General features: G+C 35.3%; 1 protein-coding gene across 5 annotated transcripts in view; it reads left to right on the forward strand.

Annotated features, from left to right (window-relative positions):
* Positions 1-22712, forward strand: part of DPP10 (dipeptidyl peptidase like 10) — a 1417953-nt gene that overhangs the window by 1256252 nt on the left and 138989 nt on the right. For all 5 annotated transcript variants that reach the window (XM_078327944.1, XM_035306582.3, XM_035306580.3 and 2 more), the window contains 2 exons: positions 14062-14114; positions 14214-14295. In XM_078327944.1, coding sequence (XP_078184070.1) covers positions 14062-14114; positions 14214-14295 — 135 coding nt within the window. The remainder of the gene's footprint in view (positions 1-14061; positions 14115-14213; positions 14296-22712) is intronic.

Consider the following 22712-nt stretch of genomic DNA (forward strand, 5'->3'; position numbering starts at 1 on the left):
AATTAAAAACCCAACAGAAATATTAAAATTGAAGAATTAATTAGAATAAAAATAAGTGCTTCATCAATATACTATGTAGAAGAAAGAATTTCTGAGCTTAGAGACAAAACTTTTTAGATAAAGCAGAGAAGAAAAGCTTAGAAACCCTGTTTAATGAAGTAATAGCTGAAAAGTAATAGCTCAATTCTTGGAAGATATATGGCATGCAGATACAAGAAGCTCAAATATTTCCATATAGACTCAACCCAAAAATTTCCTCCCTGAGGTACAATAAATAACTGACACAAGATAAAAAGAGACTTCTACAAACAGCAAGAGGAAAGCATCAAGACACATATGAGAAAATCCCAATCAGACAAATGGTATATTTGTCAGCAGAAACTATACAGATAAGGAGATAATAGGATAATATATAAAAAGTTCAGGGAAAAACAGACAAACATGCTTCCAGCCAGAAATATAATATGCAGGCAATGCTATCCTTAAAAATTAAAGAAAAATAAAGTGTTTCTCAGACAAGCAAAAACTGAGGGAATTCATCACCACTAGACTGGTCCTACAAAAATGCCTAAGGAAGTCATACATACATACATACATACATAAATACACACATTTAATTACTTATTTAGAGATGGAGTCTCACTCTCTTACCCCGGCTGGAGTGCAGTAGCGCAATCTTGGCTCACTGCAAACTCCGCCTCCCAGGTTGGAGTGATTCTTCTGCCTCAGCCTCCTGTGTACCTTGGATTGCAGGTACCTACCACCAAACCTGGCTAATTTTTGTATTTTTAGCAGCAATGGGGTTTTGCCATATTGGCCAGGCTCGTCTTGGACTCCTGACCTTGTGATCTGCCCACCTCAGCCTCCCAGAGTGCTGGGATTACAGGCATGAGCTGCCACGCCTGGTCAGAAGTCTCATATTTGAAAGTCTTACATTTGAAGGCAAAGGGGCAGTCTCTACCATTATAAAAACATAGGAAATTATAAACCTCAATGACAGAACAGATAAATGAAACAAATCAAATTTAGTCAATATAGGAAATCGCCAGACTGCAAAGATAATAAGAGAGGAAGAAATAAAGAATTTGTAAAATACTAGAAAACAATGTAAAAAATCATAGGAGTAAGCTTTTCTCAGTGACTAACTAGCATGTAAATGTGTTCAATTCCTTAATAAAAAGATATCGATTGGCTGAATTGATTAAAAAACAATACCTAACTATGTGCTGCCCATAAGAGATGCACTTCATTTGTAAGGATACATGTAGACTGAAAGTGAATAGATGGGAAAAGATATTTTATGCAAACGGAAAGAAAATGTGAGCAGTTATAGTTATATCAGATAAAATAAACTTGAAGTAAAAAATAGAGGTTATTATGTAATAAGATCAATTAAGCAAGAGGATATAACAATGTTAAATATATATGTGCCCAATACCATAGTATCCAGATGTACAAAGCAAATATTTTTAGAGTTAAGTGGAGAGAGAGTCTCCAGTACAAGAAAACCTGGGTACTTTAACACCTGACTCTCAGAATTAAACATATCAACTAGATAGAGAATCAAGAAACATAGATCTTAAACTGCACTTTATACCAAATATACCAAAAAGACATTTATAAGTGATTTTATCCTTTAGCTGCAGAAAACACATTCTTCTCATTAGCACATACAGTATTATCTAGCATAAATTATATTTTGGGCCAAAAAGAAGTCTCATTATATTTTTGAAAAATCAAAGTCATATCAAGTATCTTTTCAGACCACCATGGAATGAAACTAGAAATCAGTAATAACAGGAACTTTTGAAGTTTTACAAATGCATGAATATTAGAGAACATGCTCCAGAATGAACAGTGAGTCAATGAAAAAATTAGGGAAAAAATTTTAAACATTTTAAAACATTTAGAAATACAATATATCAACCCCTCTGGGATACAGCAAAAACAATACTAAGATGCCAGTTTATAGCAACAGATGCCTATGCAAAAAAAGTAAAAATTTAAAAATAAGCAACCCAACTATGTACCTCAAGAAACAAGAGAAGCAAGAACCAACAAAACCTATAATTAGAAGAAAATAATAAAGATAAGAGAGGACCTAAATGAAATAGAGAATAAAATAAAGTTCAATAAATCAATAAAATAAAAAGTTTATAAAAACTTAAAAGTGATGAAACATTAGCTACACTAAGAAAAAGAGAGAGAAGAAAAATAATATAAATAAAACAGGCGACATTACAACTAATACCACATAAATACAAAGGACCCTTAGAGACTATGATGTACAACCATATTCTAATAAATTGGAAAACATTGAGGAAATGTATAAATTCCTGAATACATAAAACCTATCAAGAATGAACCAGGAAGAAATAGAAAATCTGAACAGATAAGGCGTAACGAGATTGAATTAGTAGCAAAAATTCTCTCAGCGAAGAAAATGCAAGGACACAATGGCTTCACAGCTGAACTCTAACAAATTTGTAAAATACTAACACCAATTCTCAAACCATTTGAGAAAATTGAAGATGAGGGATTTAATTCTAACTTTCAGCATTCCCTTGGTGCCAAAACCAGACAAGGACACAGCAACAACAACAACAAACTATAGGCCAATACTCTTGATGAACACCTACGCAAAAATCTTCAAAAAAATACTGGGAAATTCAACAACATTCAAAAAATTATATATCATGGTCAAGTGAGATTTATCCTAGGGAGGCAAGGGTGGTTTAACATATGCAAATCAATGAATTGATATATTTTATTTACTGAATATAGGAAAAATACTATATGATCATCTCAATAAATTCAGAGAAAGGTTTTGATAAAATTAATTCTTTCCTAATGACAACTGTCACCAAATTAGGTATATTAGGAACATACCCCTACATAACAAAAGTCATATATTGCAAACCCACAGCTAACATACAAAATGAGGAAAATCTGAAAGTGATTTTTTTCTCTAAAAACTGGATCAAGATAATAATGCCTATGTTCACAACTCCTATTCAATATGGTAGTGAAAATTCTAGCCAGAGCAATTAGTCAAGGGAAATTTTAAAATGAAAAAGGCTTATTGTTGTTCTATACAGATGATATAATCTTATGTATAGGAACATCTAAAAATTCTATTAAAAACTCCTAGAACTTACAAATTCAGTGAAATTTCAGGATACAAAATCAAAATACAAATATAAGTGGCATTTCTATGTGCCAATAATAAAGTAGTTGAAAAAGGAATCAGTAAAACACATGTCATTTACAAGAGCTACAAAAAGATACACTAGAATAAATTTAACAAAGGTGAAAGATCTCAACAAGAAAACTACAAAACAATTATTTAAAAACTTGAAAAGGACATGCAAAACATGGAAAGACATCCTATGTTTACAGACCCTAATAATTAATATTTTGAAAATGACCATAATACCAAAAAAAAAAAAAATCTGCAGTTCCAATGCAATCCCTATCAAAACACCAATGGCATACTTCACATAAATAGAAAATACAATGCAAAAATATATGTGAAACCACAAATGATCCTGAATAGCCAAAGAAATTCTGACTAAAAAGAAAGCTGGAGGCATCACACTATCTGAGTTCCAAATATACTACAAAGCCCTAGTAAGCCAAGACTTCAAAGGCACAGGTAACAAAAGTAAAAATAAATAAATGGAATTATATCAAAGAAAAAAGTTTCTGCATAGCAAGGGAACAGTCAACAGAAGGACAAAAAAAAAAATCACAATAAGAGAAAATATTGGCAAACTATTCTTCCTACCAGGGACTAATATCCAAAATACACAGACATCTCAAGAACAACAACAACAAAAATGATCAATAAAATAGTCCAAGTATCAAATAGACATTTCTCAAAAGAAGATATGCAAATTTCCAACAAGTACATGAAAAAGTTTTCAACATGACTAATCATCAGAGAAATGCAAGTCAAAACCACAAAGTGATTCCTTCTCATGCCAGTAAAAGTGGCTATTATCAAAAAGAAAAATGCTGGTAAGGATGTGAGTGAAGGAAACTCTTGTACACTTTTGGTGGGTTTGTGAATAAGTACGGCCAGTATTTTAAATAGTATGAAGGTTCTTTAAAAAACTAAAAACAGAACTACCATATGATTCAGCAGTTCCACTATTGAGTATCCAAAAGACATCAGTATATTAAAAAGAGATCTGTACCTCTAGTTTTATTGCCACTATTCACCATAGTGAAGGTATGTGATATGGTTTGATTGTGTCCCCAACTAAATCTCATCTTGACTGTAGTTTCCATAATTCCTACATATCATATGAGAGACCTGGTGAGAGGTAATTGAATCATGGGGGCGGTTACCCTCATGCTGTTTTCATGATATTTAGTGAGTTCTCAGCAGATCTGATGGTTTTATGAAGGGCTTACCCCCCTTTGTTTGGCACTTCTCTCTCCTGCTGCCTTGTGAAGAAGGACATGTTTGCTTCCCCTTCCACCATGATTGTAAGTTTCCTGAGGCCTTCTCAGCCATGCAGAACTGTACGTCAATTCAACCTCTTTATTTTATAAATTACCAAGTCTTGGGTATTTCTTCATAGCAGCATGAGAATGAACTAATAGAGTAAATTGTTACCACAGAGAGTGGGACACTCATAAAGATACCCAAAATGTGGAAGAAGCTTTGTAGCTGGGTAACAGGCAGAGGTTGGAACACTTTGGAAGACTCAGAAGACAGGGAAATGTGGGAAAGTTTGGGACTTCTTGAAGATCTGGAGGGCTCAGAAGACAGGAGGATGTGGGAAAGTTTTGAACTTCCTAGAGACTTGTTGAAGGGCTTTAACCAAAATGCTGACAATAATACGGAAAATGAAGTTCAGGCTGAGGTAGTCTCAGATGGAGATGAGGAACTTCTTGGGTAGTGGAATATAGGTCACTCTTGCTACTCTTTAGCAAAGAGACTGAGGACATTTTGCCCCTGCCCTAGAAGTCTGTGAAACTTTGAATTTAGATGATTTAGGGTATCTGATGGAAGAAAATTTTTAAGCAGCGAAGCATTTAAGAGGAAGCAGAGCAAACTTTAGAAAATTTGCAGTCTGATGATGCAATAAAAAAGAAAACCCCATTTCTGAAGATAAATTCAAGCTGGCTGCAGAAATTGCAATCTGGTTGCAATCTTTTGGTCTTAGCCTCAGGTAATTCTATTTTTTTTTTCTTTTAATCCACCTAACAAAACATTTGGATATATATTATTTTCTCCATTTTGTTGATGAGTAAATTATCTCCCTCCCTCCCTGCCTCCCTCCCTCCTTTGCTTCCTTCCTCTCTCCCTCCCTTCCTTCCTCCCTCCCTCCCTCCCTCCCTTTTTTCCTTCCTTCCTTCCTTCCTTCCTTCCTTCCTTCCTTCCTTCCTTCCTTCCTTCCTTCCTTCCTTCCTTCCATTTCTTCTCTTTCTTTTTACGTTTTCTCTTTCTCCCTTTCTTCTCTCTTTTTTTTCTTTCTCTCTCTTTTTTTAGAAACCTGCTTAGGAAAACACAAGCTAAGATTCGATCCTATTGAAATTAAGAATACCACTTCTCCACAGCTGCTAGGAAAATAAACGACTGCTTTCCTAAGTCATGCTTTATTCAGTTAACAAGAGCCTGTGATTTCCTATGTGTAGAAATAATAATTTTCATTCTTACCTTTCTAGTTGCAGCACTAAATGGAATCAAGGTTGAGAGTTTGGCTCTCTGTCCTATTGAAATATGTTTATTTCTGCATGGATATGCTAGAGAGAAAACTAGTTTATAGCTAGTGAGATAATAGTTAAGTTTATTTTAGTATAAATAAAAAATCACTTGTACTACGTCAGTGATTGATTTTAAATGCCATTCAGGTTATCTAACCAAGTATTTTCAAATGATGATAAGTAGAAAGTAGTTTAATGCCAGCTGATGTGGTGGTTACTTATTTGCATTCCTTAATGAAGAGAGGTCTGGTCCATGAAAGTATTATTGGCATTGTCAATGAGGCTGTTAGTTTACTCAGGGGTGTAGTATGGTGAAAGTTACATGTTAAATATCGATTATTGAAAAATGGAGCATCTTTGAAATGGAATTTTACATTTTAGAAAACATCTCAGGAAATTAATGTTAAGAGCAATTTAATAGCTGGGATGGTGGTGCATGCCTGTAATCCCAGCTACTCGAGAGGCTGAGGCAGGAGAATTGCCTGAACCCACGAGGCGGAGGTTGCGGTGAGCCGAGACTGCACCATTGCACTCCAGCCTGAATAACAAGAGTGAAACTACATCTCAAAAAAAAAAAGAAAAAAAAAAGGAGCAATTTAAAGAAGGGTTTTCTATAATACAATGTTTATATAATGGGGATTATATCAGGAAATGGTTTATTCTGCTCCTTCAAAGATTTTCTTTAGAGTAATAAATTATAATCTTTTGGTATTAGCTGCTATTAATACATACTCCAGTTGAATTATATCCTGGGCAGAATAGCCCTATAGATGCAATTGAAAAATGTTGTCCAGGTGTTTTTTGGTACACTTTTAATATTTGAGTCATCAGCCATCCATTGTCTAAAGTAAAATAAATATATTAAATAAAAATATTTAATATTTAATTTCTTTTAAAAAATATTTTATATATATTTTATATTTTTATTGCATTTTAGGTCTTGGGGTACATGTGAAGAACATGCAAGATTGTTGCATAAGTATACACATGGCAGTGTGATTTGCTGCCTTCCTCCCCTTCACCTATATCTGGCATTTCTCCTCATGCTCTCTCTCCCCAACTCCCCACCTGCTGCTGTCCCTCCCCTATATCCCCCTGACAGACCCCAGTGTGTGATGCTCCCCTCCCTGTGTCCATGTGTTCTCGTTGTTCAACACCCGCCTATGAGTGAGAACATCGGTGTTTGATTTTCTATTCTTGTGTCAGTTTGCTGAGAGTGATGGTTTCCAGGTTCATCCATGTCCCTACAAAGGACACAAACTCATCATTTTTGATGGCTGCATAATATTCCATGGTGTATATATGCCACATTTTCCCTGTTCAGCCTATCATCGATGGGCATTTGGGTTGGTTCTAGGTCTTTGCTATTGTAAACTGTGCTGCAATGAAATATTTAATTTCTTATTTGGTAAACTTTTAATATTTGAGTCATCAGCCATCCATTGTCTAAAACAAAATAAATATAAGCCATCCATTGTCTAAAATTAAAATAAATATAATCCATCCCTTGTCTATAATAAAATGAATTTATTTTATTTTTTTAGACAATAGATGGCTGATGACTCAAATATTAAAAGTATACCAAAAATCACTAAAATTTTATTTTAGACATTTATGTGCATATTCATTCATCTCATTAGGTTGTCAGCTTTTATAGTCAGAAAGTATTTTTGAAAGTATTATAGTTCAGAGGGAATACACTATAAATTACGAAATTGCTGAAACAGCATCTGATTCTTTTGCACTGTGATGCCTACTAAATCCAAATAAACCTAGGAAATGTATCAATATTACTTTATTATGCATCTTGTGTGAACATAGCATCATGCTGCCTGTACCACAATGACCAAATTGGTTTTGTGACATTCGGTTTTTACATTTTAATTAGCAAGTTTATTTTTGTGTTTTTTTTTATAGATGTTGTCATAAATACAGCCTAATTAAAACAACACCTGTAAACTGTGACTTATCTAGACTATGCAATATTATTCACTGAAAAAGATGTGAACTCTCAAGGCATGAAAATACATGGATGAAATGTATGTGCATATTATTAAGTGAAATAAAGCCAATTTGAAAAGTCTGCTGGATGATTCCACCTGTGTGACCTTCTGGGAAATGCAGAATTCTAGAGGCAGTAAAAATTTAGTGTTTGCTAGGAATTAGAATGGAAGAAGGGATGAATTGGTGGAACACAGGGAATTTTGGGGGCAATGAAACTATTCTCTATGATACTATAATCATGAAGAAAATTCATTATATACTCATCAAAACTCAGAACATACAACATCAAGAGTAAACTCTAGAATAAATTATGGACTTTGGGTAACAATGATGTGTTAATTTAGGTTCATTGATTGTAACAAGCGTATCACTCTGGTAGGGGATGTTGATAGTGGAGAGGCTGGCTGTGCATGTGTGGGGAGAGGTGTGTGAGTACTCTCCGTAACTTCCACTCTATTTTGCTGTGAACCTAAAACTGCTCTATTATATTGTCCATTTTAAAGATATAAAATAAAAATAAAACACTTACATTTTATTTTCTTAATTATCATTACTTTTAGTCTCACCACCTTAAGTGTTTTACTGTTTGCCACTTACGAAAATGGTGAGGCAATTGAAGAATGCTTCATGATTACTTTATGTTGTATCATAGTAAAGTCATGCTTGCATTTTTTCTTTCTTATTGTAATAGAAGAGACATGGATTTTAGAATCTATAAGATCTTAGTTCCAATCCTAGTTAAACTAGCTGTGTATCTGAAAAATATCCTTTTAAGGTTACAGTGAACATTAAGTAAGAAATCTTTTGAAGTAGTTTAAAATATGATACATATTAAGTATACTTTTAATACTCTCTCATATACATTTTCCCATTCAATACTTATTCGATGTTCACAAAGCTTTTGTTGAAAGGGCAATGTTTTAAAAATATTCCTGTAGATCTGTAGTTTGTCATTTTGTGAATCATATTACAACACTAGAGTCTCCTAGCTCATAGCTAAAAGCCAATTGTTCTTAACTGTTTAAAGAAGGTAAATCTTTTCAAACAACAAAGTCACAACTCACTCATCATAAAAGGTATCTCATTATTCTAGAACAAACTTGGCATCATTGTATTACTGACTTCCAAAAGAAACAAATCCCATTTTTCCTGTATTGTCTTTACTCTTACTGGCATTCGTTTATAAACACTGTTAACAAAAAGGCTTGCTTCCTAAATGTTAAGTTTTCTTAGCTGTTTGATTCCATGGCAAATCCATAATCCTATTTTAAATATTCTCCAGCCCATGAAAATGAATGCTATTTATATCAGTTCGGCTGTTTTACCACAGTGCAGAAAAAGCTTTTGTGTCCATAGATACAAGCCTCTGGTTCAAGCATAAATTACTTGGGCACACGTTTCTTTTTTCTTTTAAATGTAATGCTCCTTGACATGAATCCCCATAGATGTCTTAGATAATAACTGATATCCCAAGAAAAAAAATTGTGAAAAATAAAGAGGATTTACATTTTTAATCTGATATATCAGATCATGTTTCCAAAATGAAATCTCTCCTAACTCTGGTAATCAACTAATTCATGTATATTTCTATCAATAAATCTTTGAATAGTGGCTTAATTGGTCTTTTGGAAATGAATCTTTCACAAAGGTGGAGTTGTGCTTCATGTTCAAGCTCCCTGAAAGATAGTGCATAGAGAGATTAAATCACAAAGTGGATTGTAATTAGACAATTTTCGGTTCAGATTGTTACTGTTTCTTACTTAAATTTTCAATTTTTAGCTTGACCTTGGCAGAGCTTATTTTATGAATTATGAATGATAATATTTACTTCTTGAGGTTGATTTAAATATTAAATTATATAATATGTGTAAAGCACTGTGCCAAATCTGCTATGTAGTGAAAGATGAATTCAAGTTATTATTGTATGTAGGACTATCTTAAGTTTGATACACTAGCGCATTTTTCTAAACTATATTAATCACTTCAGTGCCTAAGTCAACTGTTATATTTTCTGTGATATGTTCTTAAAACCAAAAAGATTAATCATTTCTTGGAAAGATTATGGGCTTATAATATACAAGTCCTAATTGAACCATGACCTACAACAGAATATTCCATACCAGTGTAATGTTTCTTGACCTTGTTGCACTGAATGGAACATAAGCTTCTTGGGGATAGAAATTACATTTATTTTGTTCTTTGTATTTTACAAGTTACCCCATTTGTAAGCTTGCACATTGTTAGTATTCAATAGTTACATAATTAGTATTAAAAAGTCATTTATAAACTGATGAACAACATATTAAAGTAAATACAAGTTATCAACTGACAGTCTTATTTTAAAATAATTTTATTATGATAATCTTTTATAAAATAATACTTACTATAGTGCCTGTATCAAAGATATTGCTTAACAGAAAGTTGTTAAATAAATGAATGTAGCAAATTTTCATTTACAGAGCATTAATGCCAGAATTTGGATAATTTTTGTACATTTCTTATATTCAAATTCTGGCAGGACTAAAATATGCCTGTTTTTTCCTTTTTCCCATTAATATCTCATGCCATGTTTAAGTAATTAAATCAGATTATTATTCATAAATTCCAACAGTAGATTATTATTCATAAATTCCATATAGGCAAGTTTTGCTACATGCTAAAGTTAACTTGTGATCCCCCAAATCTACTCTTGAGTCTTTCAGAGTCATTCATTGACATATTCAGAATAGCAGAACAATTGAGTTGCTTGGTGTCTACTTTCCCAGCTAAGGTTGAACAAGGTGACATTGTGCCTTCTTGCTTCAGCTCTTTTACTGTAAACAATTATCCTTTTGAGTGTCTACTTAGTGTCATTTTTTACATTTTTGTGCTTTTTGTTGATCATGTTCCTGTTTAAAATCACTCCCCACCACTTACTTCTGCCCCTACCATAGTGATGAAGAGTTGTCCTGTTTTCCTAAGTTCAAGAAGGCTGTGATGTGCCTTATGGAGCAAATACATGTGTTAGATAAGCTTCATGCAAGAACGAGTTAGTGTCTTGTTGGCCATGAGCTCAATGTTAATGAATCAAGAATGTATTTTAAATAAGATGTCTTTAAACAGAAACACATATAAAATATGTTACATATTAAAGAGTTCATGAAAATGTTGTGACCAGAGGCTCACAGGAACCTAATCCTGTATTTCTCCTAGGAGCAATCATTCAGTAGTTGCTAATTCAGTGTTTGTGTTAAGCGTACACGTAAAAACAACAACTGCAAATAATGAAAATTACCTATACCAGTTGTAGTAGTCAACTCTTAGTAATCAACCTCTTCTTAGGGTTCACAGTGTAATGTAGAGATAATAGGTACCAGATTGGATTACATGACCTTCTGATGCTTTCTAGTTCTCCTAATGCTTTTCCTGATGGAATTGAATGATTGGATATCTTAAGGCCAGCTTCCAGAAATAAATTTTGATCAAGTTTTCATATGGTATATCTGAATTCTGTTAATTCCCACTGCCTTTTCCATAACTATTCACAGTCTAACAAGCAGTGGAACATCATTTGCAGAGATGGAATGAAAAGGTAATTTTTAGCTGTGAAACGTGCTCGTCCCCAGGGGTCTCATCAGACACTCGGTTTGACTTTCACTATGTAGCAGCCAATCATTACAGGAAAAACTGTTACTCTTCGTAACCTTAAGTAACTTTGATTATACCCTCTCATTATGAATTAGGACCTACCTAACTATACAGAGGGGAGTCTAAGATAAAGGAAAATGAATAATGTTAAAAAAGATTAGAAATGCTATCCAAGGAAGGAGACAAAGAGATGCAGATTAACACAGGGTGAATTTAGACCAGAATGCCTTAATACAGATGCTCAGTAAAGCTAAATCTAATTCTCATTGAAAACTCCCCTTTAAAGTATCTCCAAATTATATCAAAGAAGAGAGAAAGAGAGATAGAAACTTCTTTCTTCCAACCTTTTTCAAGATTTTGTCCTCTTCCATACTCTTTATTCTGTTGTGAGCATGAAATGTGATTTTTCTTATGGAGAGTTAAAAAACAAGAAATATTTCAGATCTGCTGTGAACACACGCATGCACAAAAAGATTGTGAATTTAGAGGAAAGAGTTCTAAACTCAGTAAAGGGCTAGATTCTAATTATCTGAAGATGGCAAATTGCTGGCTTTGTAGCATGGATGGATGGGTAGGTAGGTAGATATAGATGAGGTCTAACCCTATAATATGTTAATTCCTTCTGCTGTGGGTTTGCAGGCAAGTCTGGTTTAACTTCTTTACTGTAGTCTTCACCTCAATACACCTACTGCAAGAAACAGTATTACTATAAAGCTAAGACCTACAGAACAGAATGTGGATTTATATATCCTCTTCTCCAGTCACACCATTTGGAAGACATCTAAGTTCTTTGGATTTACAATTAAAGAACAGCCAGCAACCTCTGTAATAAACACTATAGAAAGAGACCAAATTCAATAATTACACCCAGTTTGGCCTCAGTGCCTGCTTTACCTAAAATGATAATACCCAGCAACATTTTCTCTCAAAAAAGATGTGTACCTCAAAGCCAGGTACAGTGTAGTAGGTGATTCAAAGATAGGATGAATACTCTCTTACCCTCCATGAGTTGTATTGTCTTCATTGAAGACCAAGCACTCACTTGGCAGTTTGCTTTGGCAACAGAACTTTCTGAGAGAGAAAGAGAAAAAAAAGTTTATTGACAGAGGTGGTCACATTTCTCATAATTTGTCAGCTCTAGTAGTAAATTCAAGATTTAAAATTTGTAGTCAAGTATGGAACTTTATAGAACACAATGTAAATGTCAAAGTAGACACCAGGAAAAATTATTTTTGCTTCTACAGCCCTATCACAAAGGCAATCTCACATTTAAGAGTTATTCCAAGAGGAATGGGAGCATAGAGCTTTATTGTAAAACACAATACTCTAACAAATGGTGGAAGGTTTGCAATTTCAATGCAAAGAGAGAACATAGTACTTCTTTGCCAAATATGTGGCCAATCATATTTAATTGAAGCTATTACTGCAGTGAGAAGAAATAACAGTTTGACTTCTAGGGAGTTTTAATTGACAGTACTATTTGTGCAGTGTACATCCACTATAAGAATAAAAGAAGCTTTTACATTTGCATACTGAAAAATGAAAGTATCAATAAAAGTTCTGTAAATCCTGGAAATAATGGTATAACAATATAGCTAGCTAAAGAACAATTTTCTTCACTAGATTCACATAGCTTAGAGAAAAATAATTCTCACAGAAATATACTCATCATTTCTTTTCCTAAACCATCTTTTGCAATTTTCCTCATTTCCTCTGTATTCCACTATTTCATCGTCTTTTATTATTAAGAAGCAAAAGATAGATGTATTTTTGCATTATGCTCTAGAGTCTTATGTTTGAAATTTAATGGGTCATAGGTTCTGCAGTCCTTGGAAAGATACTCTTTAAAAAAGAAACAGGGATTTTTAGATATTACATACTTGCAGCCATCTGCTTAATATGTCATTTTCGATCATTGCTATAAAGGTGTGGAGAGTATTATCTCACTTTGACTTCACCAACAAATACTTCATCATGCATTAGTTTTTTCCATCAGAGCCATTACTTAAGAAATATCAGTTGAATGCATTTAAACATGGCACTGTGCAAGGTAATGTGGAGGATGCAATAGACATCTGTATCTGACAACATTCTAGTGGGAGAAGGAGACTTCTTATATAGAATGTTTATATAATTTCACTACAGAGTGAGACATGTCCTAAGAGTCATGCAGGAAACTGTGTGAGATGGATTTTAATAGAAGAAATCAATATGAGCTCCATACAGGGGCTATATTAGAAAGAAGTAGAATTTTCACCTCAGTTAAGATAAATGTCCTTGGGGCAAAAACTAAAAAAGTTTAGGACATACAGGGAGAATCCATCTAATTTGAAGTATAGATAAGTAAAGTGAGGCAGTAGGTGATAAGTATAGAAAAACACGTAGAAGCCAAAATAACAAAATTCTTTAACACCAGATAAGGCAGTTTGAACTTTATTTTACAGGCAATAGAGCATCACTGAAAATTTTGAACAAGAAAGTAATATAATCACAATTATACTCAAGATAGTGTGGATTAAATAAGAAATGGAATTGATATTAGAAAGAAAAGTTAAGCATAAAGCACAGAGAGGGTGATAAACTTCTGAGGCAGAATATTTTATATTTTAATTTTTCCTTAACCCCAATACTTGGATTCCCTGGATTTTACTAAGAATATATGTAGTCACATTGTTAAAGCTATGATCAATAATGTTTCTTTTTTAATTTCAGATTTTTCATTATTCATATACTGCTTCATATGTGATTTACAACATACACACTAGGTAAGTTCTTTGATTATCTGGTTTTCATGAGCAATCGTGTTAATAAACTGTTGGTGTAGATATCACTTTGTTCATGTAAAAATATTCACTTTTTTCAAGGGAAGTTTGGGAGTTAAATCCTCCAGAAGTAGAAGACTCCGTCTTGCAGTACGCAGCCTGGGGTGTCCAAGGGCAGCAGCTGGTAAGCAGAGGCATTACTATGCACTGAACTCTAATAATCATGGTTCTACAGAAGATGTTTACTGAAACCATTGGAAAAAAACATGGGAGAACTTGTCCTATAAAACATGATGTCTTCTTAAGTCCTTTATATCTTTTACCTAATATTCCAACTTAAGAATATATTAAATTAACTAGTATTATTCTATCAGTTAAAAAAGACAAAAACTTATTAAGTAATATAGGATTAAACTTCTGGTTTATAATGAAACCTAGATTCAAGGGTACTGGGGCGTACAACTGAGTAATTTCCATTTCGTAATTATTGCCAATTTTCATGAAAAATTAAAGATTATTTTTTCTTAAAGTATTGTTGAGGGTAAAAATTTTAGACAGAATTATTTGATATTCACTTAAGAGAGGATTTTTATTTTTATTTTGAAATTGTCACAAACTCAAAAAGATAATTATTGATGTGTAAAACAGTTTAGCAATATTGTATACGTATATGTACATGTGTATATATATATATATATACACACACATAGATACATATAAATAAATATACACATATACATACACACACATATAAACGTGTGTGTGTGTGTGTGTGTGTGTGTGTATATATATATATTAGGCAGAGTCTTGCTCTGTTGCCCAGGCTGGAGTGTGATTTTGGTTCACTGCAACATCTGCCTGCAGGTTCAAGCGATGCTTGTGCCTCAGCCTCCAGAGTAGCTGGGATTACAGGCACGTCCTACCACACCTGGCTAAATTTTGTATTTGTAATAGACACAAGATTTCACCACCTTGGCCCAGCTGATCTCAAACTCCTGACAAGCAATCCACTGGCCTTGGCCTCTTAAAATGATGGGATTACAGATCACTGAGCCAGCGTGCAATATTATATTCTTGTATGTATCTCATGGTGACCAAGTAAAGCCCTTCTCAAGGGAATACTGCTCAGGAAGTAGTATTGCTTACTATCATGTGCATGCTCAAATGTCCTAAGCATCACCAAACTGATTTCTAGATTATCTGTTAAGTGTGTATACACCTACAAGCAACAATAAGAGAGTTCCCTTTGTTCCATATTCTTGCCAACACCTATTTTTCCAGACTTTTAAGTAATTACTCAAATGATAAAAAATGGTATTTCATTACAGTTTTATTAATATTTAGTATTTTCTTGAATTCTAATGAGCTCTAGAAACTTTTCATATGGTTACTGGCAATTTATATTTTCTCACATGTTGAATATATATTTATGTGTTTGTCCAATCACATTTTTTATTTTTCTTAATTAAAAATAACTCCTTATATGTTCTAACTATTAATACATTATTGGGTCTATCTTCATCTAGTTTTTGGCTTCTCATACTCTTAATAATTCATTTCTATGAAGAGAATTTTTTAAAGAAATGTTCTTATTATACTTTAAGTTGTGGGGTACAAGTGCTGATCATGCAGGTTTGTTATATAGGTATACACTTGCCATGGTGGTGGATTGCTGCATCCATCACCCCATTATCTACATTAAGTATTTCTCCTAATACTATCCCTCCCCAATTCCCCCACTCCCTGCTATCTCTCCCCAATCCCCCCAGCCCACCAGGCCCCAGAGTGTGATATTCTCCTTTCTGTGTCAATGTATTCTTACTGTTCAGCACCCACTTATGAGTGATAACATGTGGTATTTGGTTTTCTGTTCTTGTGTCAGTTTGCTGAGAATGATGGTTTCCAGTTTCATGCATATCCCTGAAAAGGACATGAACTCATGTTTTTCTATAGCTGCATACTATTCCATGGTGTATATGTGCCACATTTTCTTTATTCAGTCTGTCATTGATGGGCATTTGGGTTGGTTTCAAGTCTTTGCTATTGTGAACAGTGCCACAATAAACATACATGTGCATGTGTCTTTATAGTAGAATAATTTATAATCCTTTGGGTATATACCCAGTAATGGTATCGTTGGATCAAATGGTATTTCAATTTCTAGATCCTTGAGGCATTGCCACACTGTCTTCCACAACTGTTGAATTTATTTACACACCCACCAACAGTGAAAAAGCATTCATATTTCTCCACATCCTCTCCAGTATCTGTTGTCTCCTGATTTTTTAATGATTACCATTCTAACTGGTGTGAGGTGGTATCCCAATGTGGTTTTGATTTGCATTTCTCTAATGACCAGTGATGAGATTTTTTTTTGAATGTTTGTTAGCTGCATAAATGTCTTCTTTTGAAAAGCGTCTGTTCATTTTTTTTCCAATTTTTGGTGGGGTTATTTGTATTTTTCTCATAAATTTGTTTAAGTTCTCCATAGATTCTGGATATTATCACTTTGTCATATGGGTATATTGCAAAAATTTTTTCCCATTCTGTTGGTTGCTGGTTCACTCTAATGATAGTTTCTTTTGCTGTACAGAAGCTCTGGAGTTTACTTAGATCCCATTTGTCTATTTTGGCTTTTGTTGCCATTGCTTTTGGTATTTTAGTCATGAAGTTCTTGCTCATGTCTGTGTCCTGAATGGTATTGCCTAGGTTTTCTTCTAGAGTTTTTATGGTGTTAGGTCTCATGTTTAAATCTTTAACCCATCTAGAGTTAATTTTTTTATAAGATATAAGAAAGGGATCCAGTTTCAGCTTTCTGCATATGGCTATTGAATTTTCCCAACACCATTTATTAAATAGGGAAGCCTTTCTCCATTACTTGTTTTTTCAGGTTTGTCAAAGATCAGATGGTTGTAGATGTGTGGCATTGCCTCCAAGGCCTCTGTTCTATTCCATTCATCTATATCTCTCTTTTGGTACCAGTATATCCTGTTTTGAATACAGTAGCCTTATAATACAGTTTGAAGTCAGGGAATATGATGCCTCCAGCTCTGTTTTTTTTTTGTTATTTGTTTGTTTGTTTTTTCTTTTTGCTTAGGATTGTCTTGGCTATGTGGGCTCTCTTTTGGTTCCATGTGAAGTTTAAGGTGGTTTTTTCCAATTCTGTGAAGAAAGTCATTGGTAGCTTGATGGATAGCATTGAATCTATAAATTACTTTGGGCCATTTTCATGATATTGATTCTTCCTAACTATGAGCATGGAATGTTTTTCCATCTGTTTGTGTCCTCTCTTATTTCCTTGAGCAGTGGTTTGTAGTTCTCCTTGAAGAGGTCCTTCACATCCCTTATAAGTCATGTTCCTAGGTATTTTATTCTCTTTGTAGCAATTGTGAATGGGAGTTCACTCATGATTTGGTTATTTGTCTATTATTGGTAAATATAAATGCTTGTACATTTTGTGCATTGATTTTGTGTCCTGAGACTTTGCTGAAGAGTCTTAACAGCTTCAAAAGATTTGTGGCTGAGACAATGGGGTTTTCTAAATATACAATCATGTCATCTGCAAACAGGGACAATTTGACATCCTCTCTTCCTATTTAAATACACTTTATCTGTTTCTCTTAACAGCTGGTGCTAGCCAGAAGTTCCAATACTATGTTGAGTAGGAGTGGTGAGAGGGCATCCTTGTGCCAGTTTTCAAAGGGAATGCTTCCAGTTTTTGCCCATTCAGTATGATATTAGCTTGGATTTGTCATAGATAGCTCTTATTATTTTGAGAAGTGATCCATTGATAACTAGTTTATTTATTCAGAGTTTTTAGCATAAAGGGCTGTGGATTTTCTCGAAGGCTTTCTCTGCATCTATTCAGATAATCATGTGGTTTTTGTCTTTGGTTCTATTTATGTGATGGATTATGTTTATAGATTTGTGGATGTTGACCCAGCCTTGCATCCCTGGGCTGAAGCCAACTTGATCCCAGGTTTAGAAAACTAAAATTTTCTTTTTCAGTTGTGTCTCTGCCAGGTTTTGGTATCAGGATGATGTTGGTCTCATAAAATGATTTGGGAAGGATTCCCTCTTTTTGTATTGTTTGGAATGGTTTCAGAAGGAATGGTACCAGCTCCTCTTTGTACCTCTGGTAGAACACAGCTATAAACCTGTTTGGTTCTGGACATTTTGGTTAGTGGGCTATTAATTGCTGCCTCAACTTCAGAACTTGTTATTGGTTTCTTCAGGAATTCAACTTCTTCCTGGTTTAGTCTTGGGAGTGTGTAGGTATCCAGGAATTTATCCATTTCTTCTAGATTTACTGGTTTATTTGCATAGAGGTGTTTGTAGTAATCTCTGATGGTTGTTTGTATTTCTGTGGGATCAGCAGTGATAGCCCCTTTATCATTTTTTATTGCATTTATTTGAATTTCCTCTCTTTTCTTTTTTATTAGTCTGGCTAGTGGTTTATCTGTTCTGTTGATCTTTTCAAAAACGAGCTCCTGGATTTATTGATTTTTTGAAGGATTTTTTGTATCTCTATCTTCTTCAGTTCTGCTTTGATCTTAGTTATTTCTTGCCTTCTGCTAGGTTTTGAATTTTTTGACCTTCCTCTTCTAGTTCTTTTAATCATAACATTAGGGTGTTGATTTTATATCTTTCCTTGGTTCTCTGGTATGTATTTAGTGCCATAAATTTCCATCTAGGCACTGCTTTAAATATGTCCCAGAGATTATGGTACATTATATCTTTATTCTCATTGGTTTCGAAGAACATCTTTGTTTCTGCCTTCATTTCATTATTTATCCAGTAGTCATTCAGGAGCAGGTTGTTCAGTTTCCATATAGTTGTGTGGTTTTGAAGGAGTTTCTTAATCCTGAGTTCTAATTTGATTGCCCTGTGGTCTGAGATGCTGTATGTTATGATTTCCATCTTTTGCATTTGCTGAGGAGTGTTCTACTTCCAATTATGTGGTTGATATTACAATAAGTGATGGTGCTGAGAAGAATGTATATTCTGTGGTTTTGGGGTGGAGAATTCTTTAAATGTCTATTAGGTCTTCTTGGTCCAGATGTGAATTCCTGAACTACGGATATCCTTGTTAATTTTCTGTATCATTGATCTGTCTACTATTGACAGTGGGGTGTTAAGGTCTCTCACTATTATTGTGTGGGAGTCTAAGTCTATTTGTAGGTTGTTGAGAACTTGCTTTATGTATCTTGATGCTCCTGTTTTGGATGCATATATATTTAGGATAGTTAGCTCATGTTGTTCCATTAATCCCTTTATCATTATGTAATGCCCCTCTTTGTTTCTTTTGTTCTGTGTTGGTTTAAAGTCTACTTTATCAGAGACTAGGATTGCAACCCCCTTTTTTTCTCTCCATTTGCTTGATAGGTATTCTTCCATCCCTTTATTTTGAGCCTATGAGTGGGTTTCCTGAATACAGCACACCAAGGGGTGTGAGTTTTTATCCAATTTGCATCTTTGTCTTTTGATTGAGGCATTTAGCCCATTTATGTTTAAGGTTAATATTGTTATGTGTGAGTTTGATCCTGCCATTTTGATGCCAGCTGGTTGTTTGCCCATTAGTTGATGCAGTTTCTTCATATTATTGATAGTCTTTACAGTTTGGTATGTTTTTGCAATGGTTGGTACTGATCGTTCCTTTCTATGTTTAGTGCTTCCTTCAGGAGCTTTTGTAGGGCAGACCTGGTGGTGACAATATCTCTCAGCAGTTTCTTGTCCATAAAGGATTTTATTTTCCCTTTGCTTATGAAGCTTAGTTTGGCTGGATGTGAAATCTGAGTTGAAAATTTCTTTTCTTTAGGATGTTGAATATTGGCCCCTACTCTCTTCTGGCTTGTAGGGTTTCTGCCAAGAGATCTGCTGTGAGTCTGATGGGCTTCCCTTTGTGGGTATCCACCCTTTCTCTCTGGCTGCCCTTAGCATTTTTTTTCCTTCATTTCAACCCTAGTGAATCTGACAATAATGTACCTTGGGGTTGCTCCTCTCAAGGAATACCTTTGTGGTGCTCTCTGTATTTCCTGTACTTGAATGTTGCCCTGCCTTGCTAGGTTGGGGAAGTTCTCCTGGATAATATCCTGAAGAGTCTTTTCCAACTTGGTTTCATTTTCCTCATCACTTTCAGATACACCAATCAAATGTAGATTTGGTCTTTTCATATAATTCCATATTTTTTGGAAGCTTTGTTCTTTTCACTCTTTTTTCTCTCATCTTGCCTTCTTGCTTTATTTCATTGAGTTGATTTTCAGTCTCTGATATCCTTTCTTCTACTTGATTGATTTGGCTATTGAGACTTGTACATGCTTCACCAAGTTCTCCTGCTGTGTTTTTCAGCTCTATTATGTCGTTTATGTTCTTTTCCATGCTGGTTAATATCATTAGCAATTCATCTAACCTTTTTTCAAGGTTCTCAGTTTCCCTGCATTTGGTTAGAACATGCTCCTTTAGCTTGGAGAAGTTTGTTATTACCTACCTTCTGAAGCTTGCTTCTGTCAGTTAGTCACACTCATTCTCCATCCAGTTTTGTTTCCTTGCTGGTCAAGAGTTGTGATCCCTTAGAGGAGAAGAGGCATTCTGGCTTATGGTGATGTCAGCCTTTTTATGCTGGTTCCTTCCCATCTTAGTGGATTTACCACCTTTGGTCTTTGAAGTTGGTGACTTTTGGATGGAGTTTCTGAATGAATGTCCTTTCTGTTGATGTTGAGGCATTTCTTTCTGTTTGTTAGTTTTCCTTCTAATAGTCAGGTCCCTCTGCTGTAGGTTTGCTGGAGTTTGCTGGAGGTCCACTCCAGACCCTGCTTGCCTGTGAACCACTTGTGGGGGCTACAGAACAGCAAAGATTGATGCCTGTTCCTTCTTCTGGTAGCTTGGTCCCAAAAGGGTACCTGCCAGATGTCAGCCAGAGCTCTCCTGTATGACATGTCTCCCAGTCAGAATACCCAGGGGTTGGGGGTCCAAAGAGCCATTTGAGGAGTTGGCCTGTCCCTTAATGGAGCACAGGCACTGTGCTGGGGGCTGCAGGCAGGGACGTTTAAGTCTGTTGAAGCAAACCCACAAACACCTCTTTTCCCAATTGCTCTGTCCCAGGAAGGTGGGGGCTTTGTAAGTCCCTGATGGGCTGCTGTCTTTTTTTCTGAGATGCCCTGCCCAGCAAGAAGAGAGTCTAGAGGCCTTCCTCCACCCAGTTGCTGTGTAAACTTACCAGGGGCTTTGTTTACACAGGCAGTGTTGAAACTGCCTACCAGAGCCTCAGAAATGGCAGGCGCCCCTCCTCCACCAAGGTTGAACATTCCAGGTCAAGCTCAGACTGCTATGTTGCCTCTGAGAATTTTCAGCCAGTGGATCTTAGCTTCCCAATCTTCATAGGGGTGCCACCTGCCAAGCAGGCTCACTTGGCCCCCTGGCTTCAGCCCCCTTTTTTAGGGGAAATGAGTTGTTCTGTCTCGCTGGCATTCCAGGTGCCACTAGACTAAAATAGCCACCCAGTTTTGTGCTGCAAACCCAGAGCACTGGCATTGTAGGTGCCTGAGGGAATCTCCTGGTCTGCCGGTTGTGTAGACTGTGGCAAAAGTGCAGTATCTGAGCTGAAGTGCTGGAGTGTCTGGAAAAGTCCCTAATGGCTTGCTTTGGCTGGGAAAGAGAGTTCTCTGGCCCCTTGCACCTCCCAGGTGAGGCTGTGCCCTACCCTGCCTCACCTTGCACACATTGGACTGTTCCTACTGTCTAATCAGTTTCAATGAGGTTTCAGTTGGAAATGAGGAGATCACTCATCTTCCAGTGTGCTCTCAATAAGAACTGCAGATCAGAGCTATTCCCATTCAGCCATCTTGGTGGAAGTTGTGAACAGAATTTTTTAATGAACAGTACTTTTTAATAAATGAAACCTGCTGGGCGCGGTGGCTCATGCCTATAATCCCAGCACTTTGGGCGGCCTAGGTGGGTGGATCATGAGGTCAAGAGATCGAGACCATCCTGGTCAATAAGGTGAAACCTTGTCTCTAATAAAAATACAAAAATTAGCTGGGCATGGTGGTGTGCACCTGTAGCTTCAGTTACTTGGGAGACTGAGGCAGGAGAATTGCTTGAACCCAGGAAGCGGAGGTTGCGGTGAGCCAAGATTGTGCCATTACATTCGAGTCTTGGTAACAACAGTGAAACTCCATCTCAAAAAATAAATAAACAAATAAAACCTGATTTATCAAATCAGGCTGATTTGTACTTTTTGTTATTAAAGAAATCTTTACAATGAAATAATAGTTCTCTAGAATTTTTCAAGTGGGCCTTCTATGTATAGGTTCTTGATCCATCCATCTAAAATTGCATTTTTGGTTGTGGTATTATATCACTATCCATTTTTATATTTGTTTCATATTGCCAACAATTGTCCTGACCCCTCTTATTGACCAACTCATTCTTTAAATACTCATCTGCAGCGTTTAACTCCACATATGAATGAGTCTTCCCTGGCTCTTTTCTTTTTTCTCCAGGTGGTTTGTCTATTAATGTCCTAAGACAACAGTGTCTTAATTAAAATAAGCTTTACTGTCTGACAAGGCAGTTTCATGTGCTAATTTTGACTCTTCTTGA

This window comes from Callithrix jacchus, chromosome 6, assembly GCF_049354715.1.
Source record: "Callithrix jacchus isolate 240 chromosome 6, calJac240_pri, whole genome shotgun sequence".
NCBI classification, from domain to species: domain Eukaryota; kingdom Metazoa; phylum Chordata; class Mammalia; order Primates; family Cebidae; genus Callithrix; species Callithrix jacchus.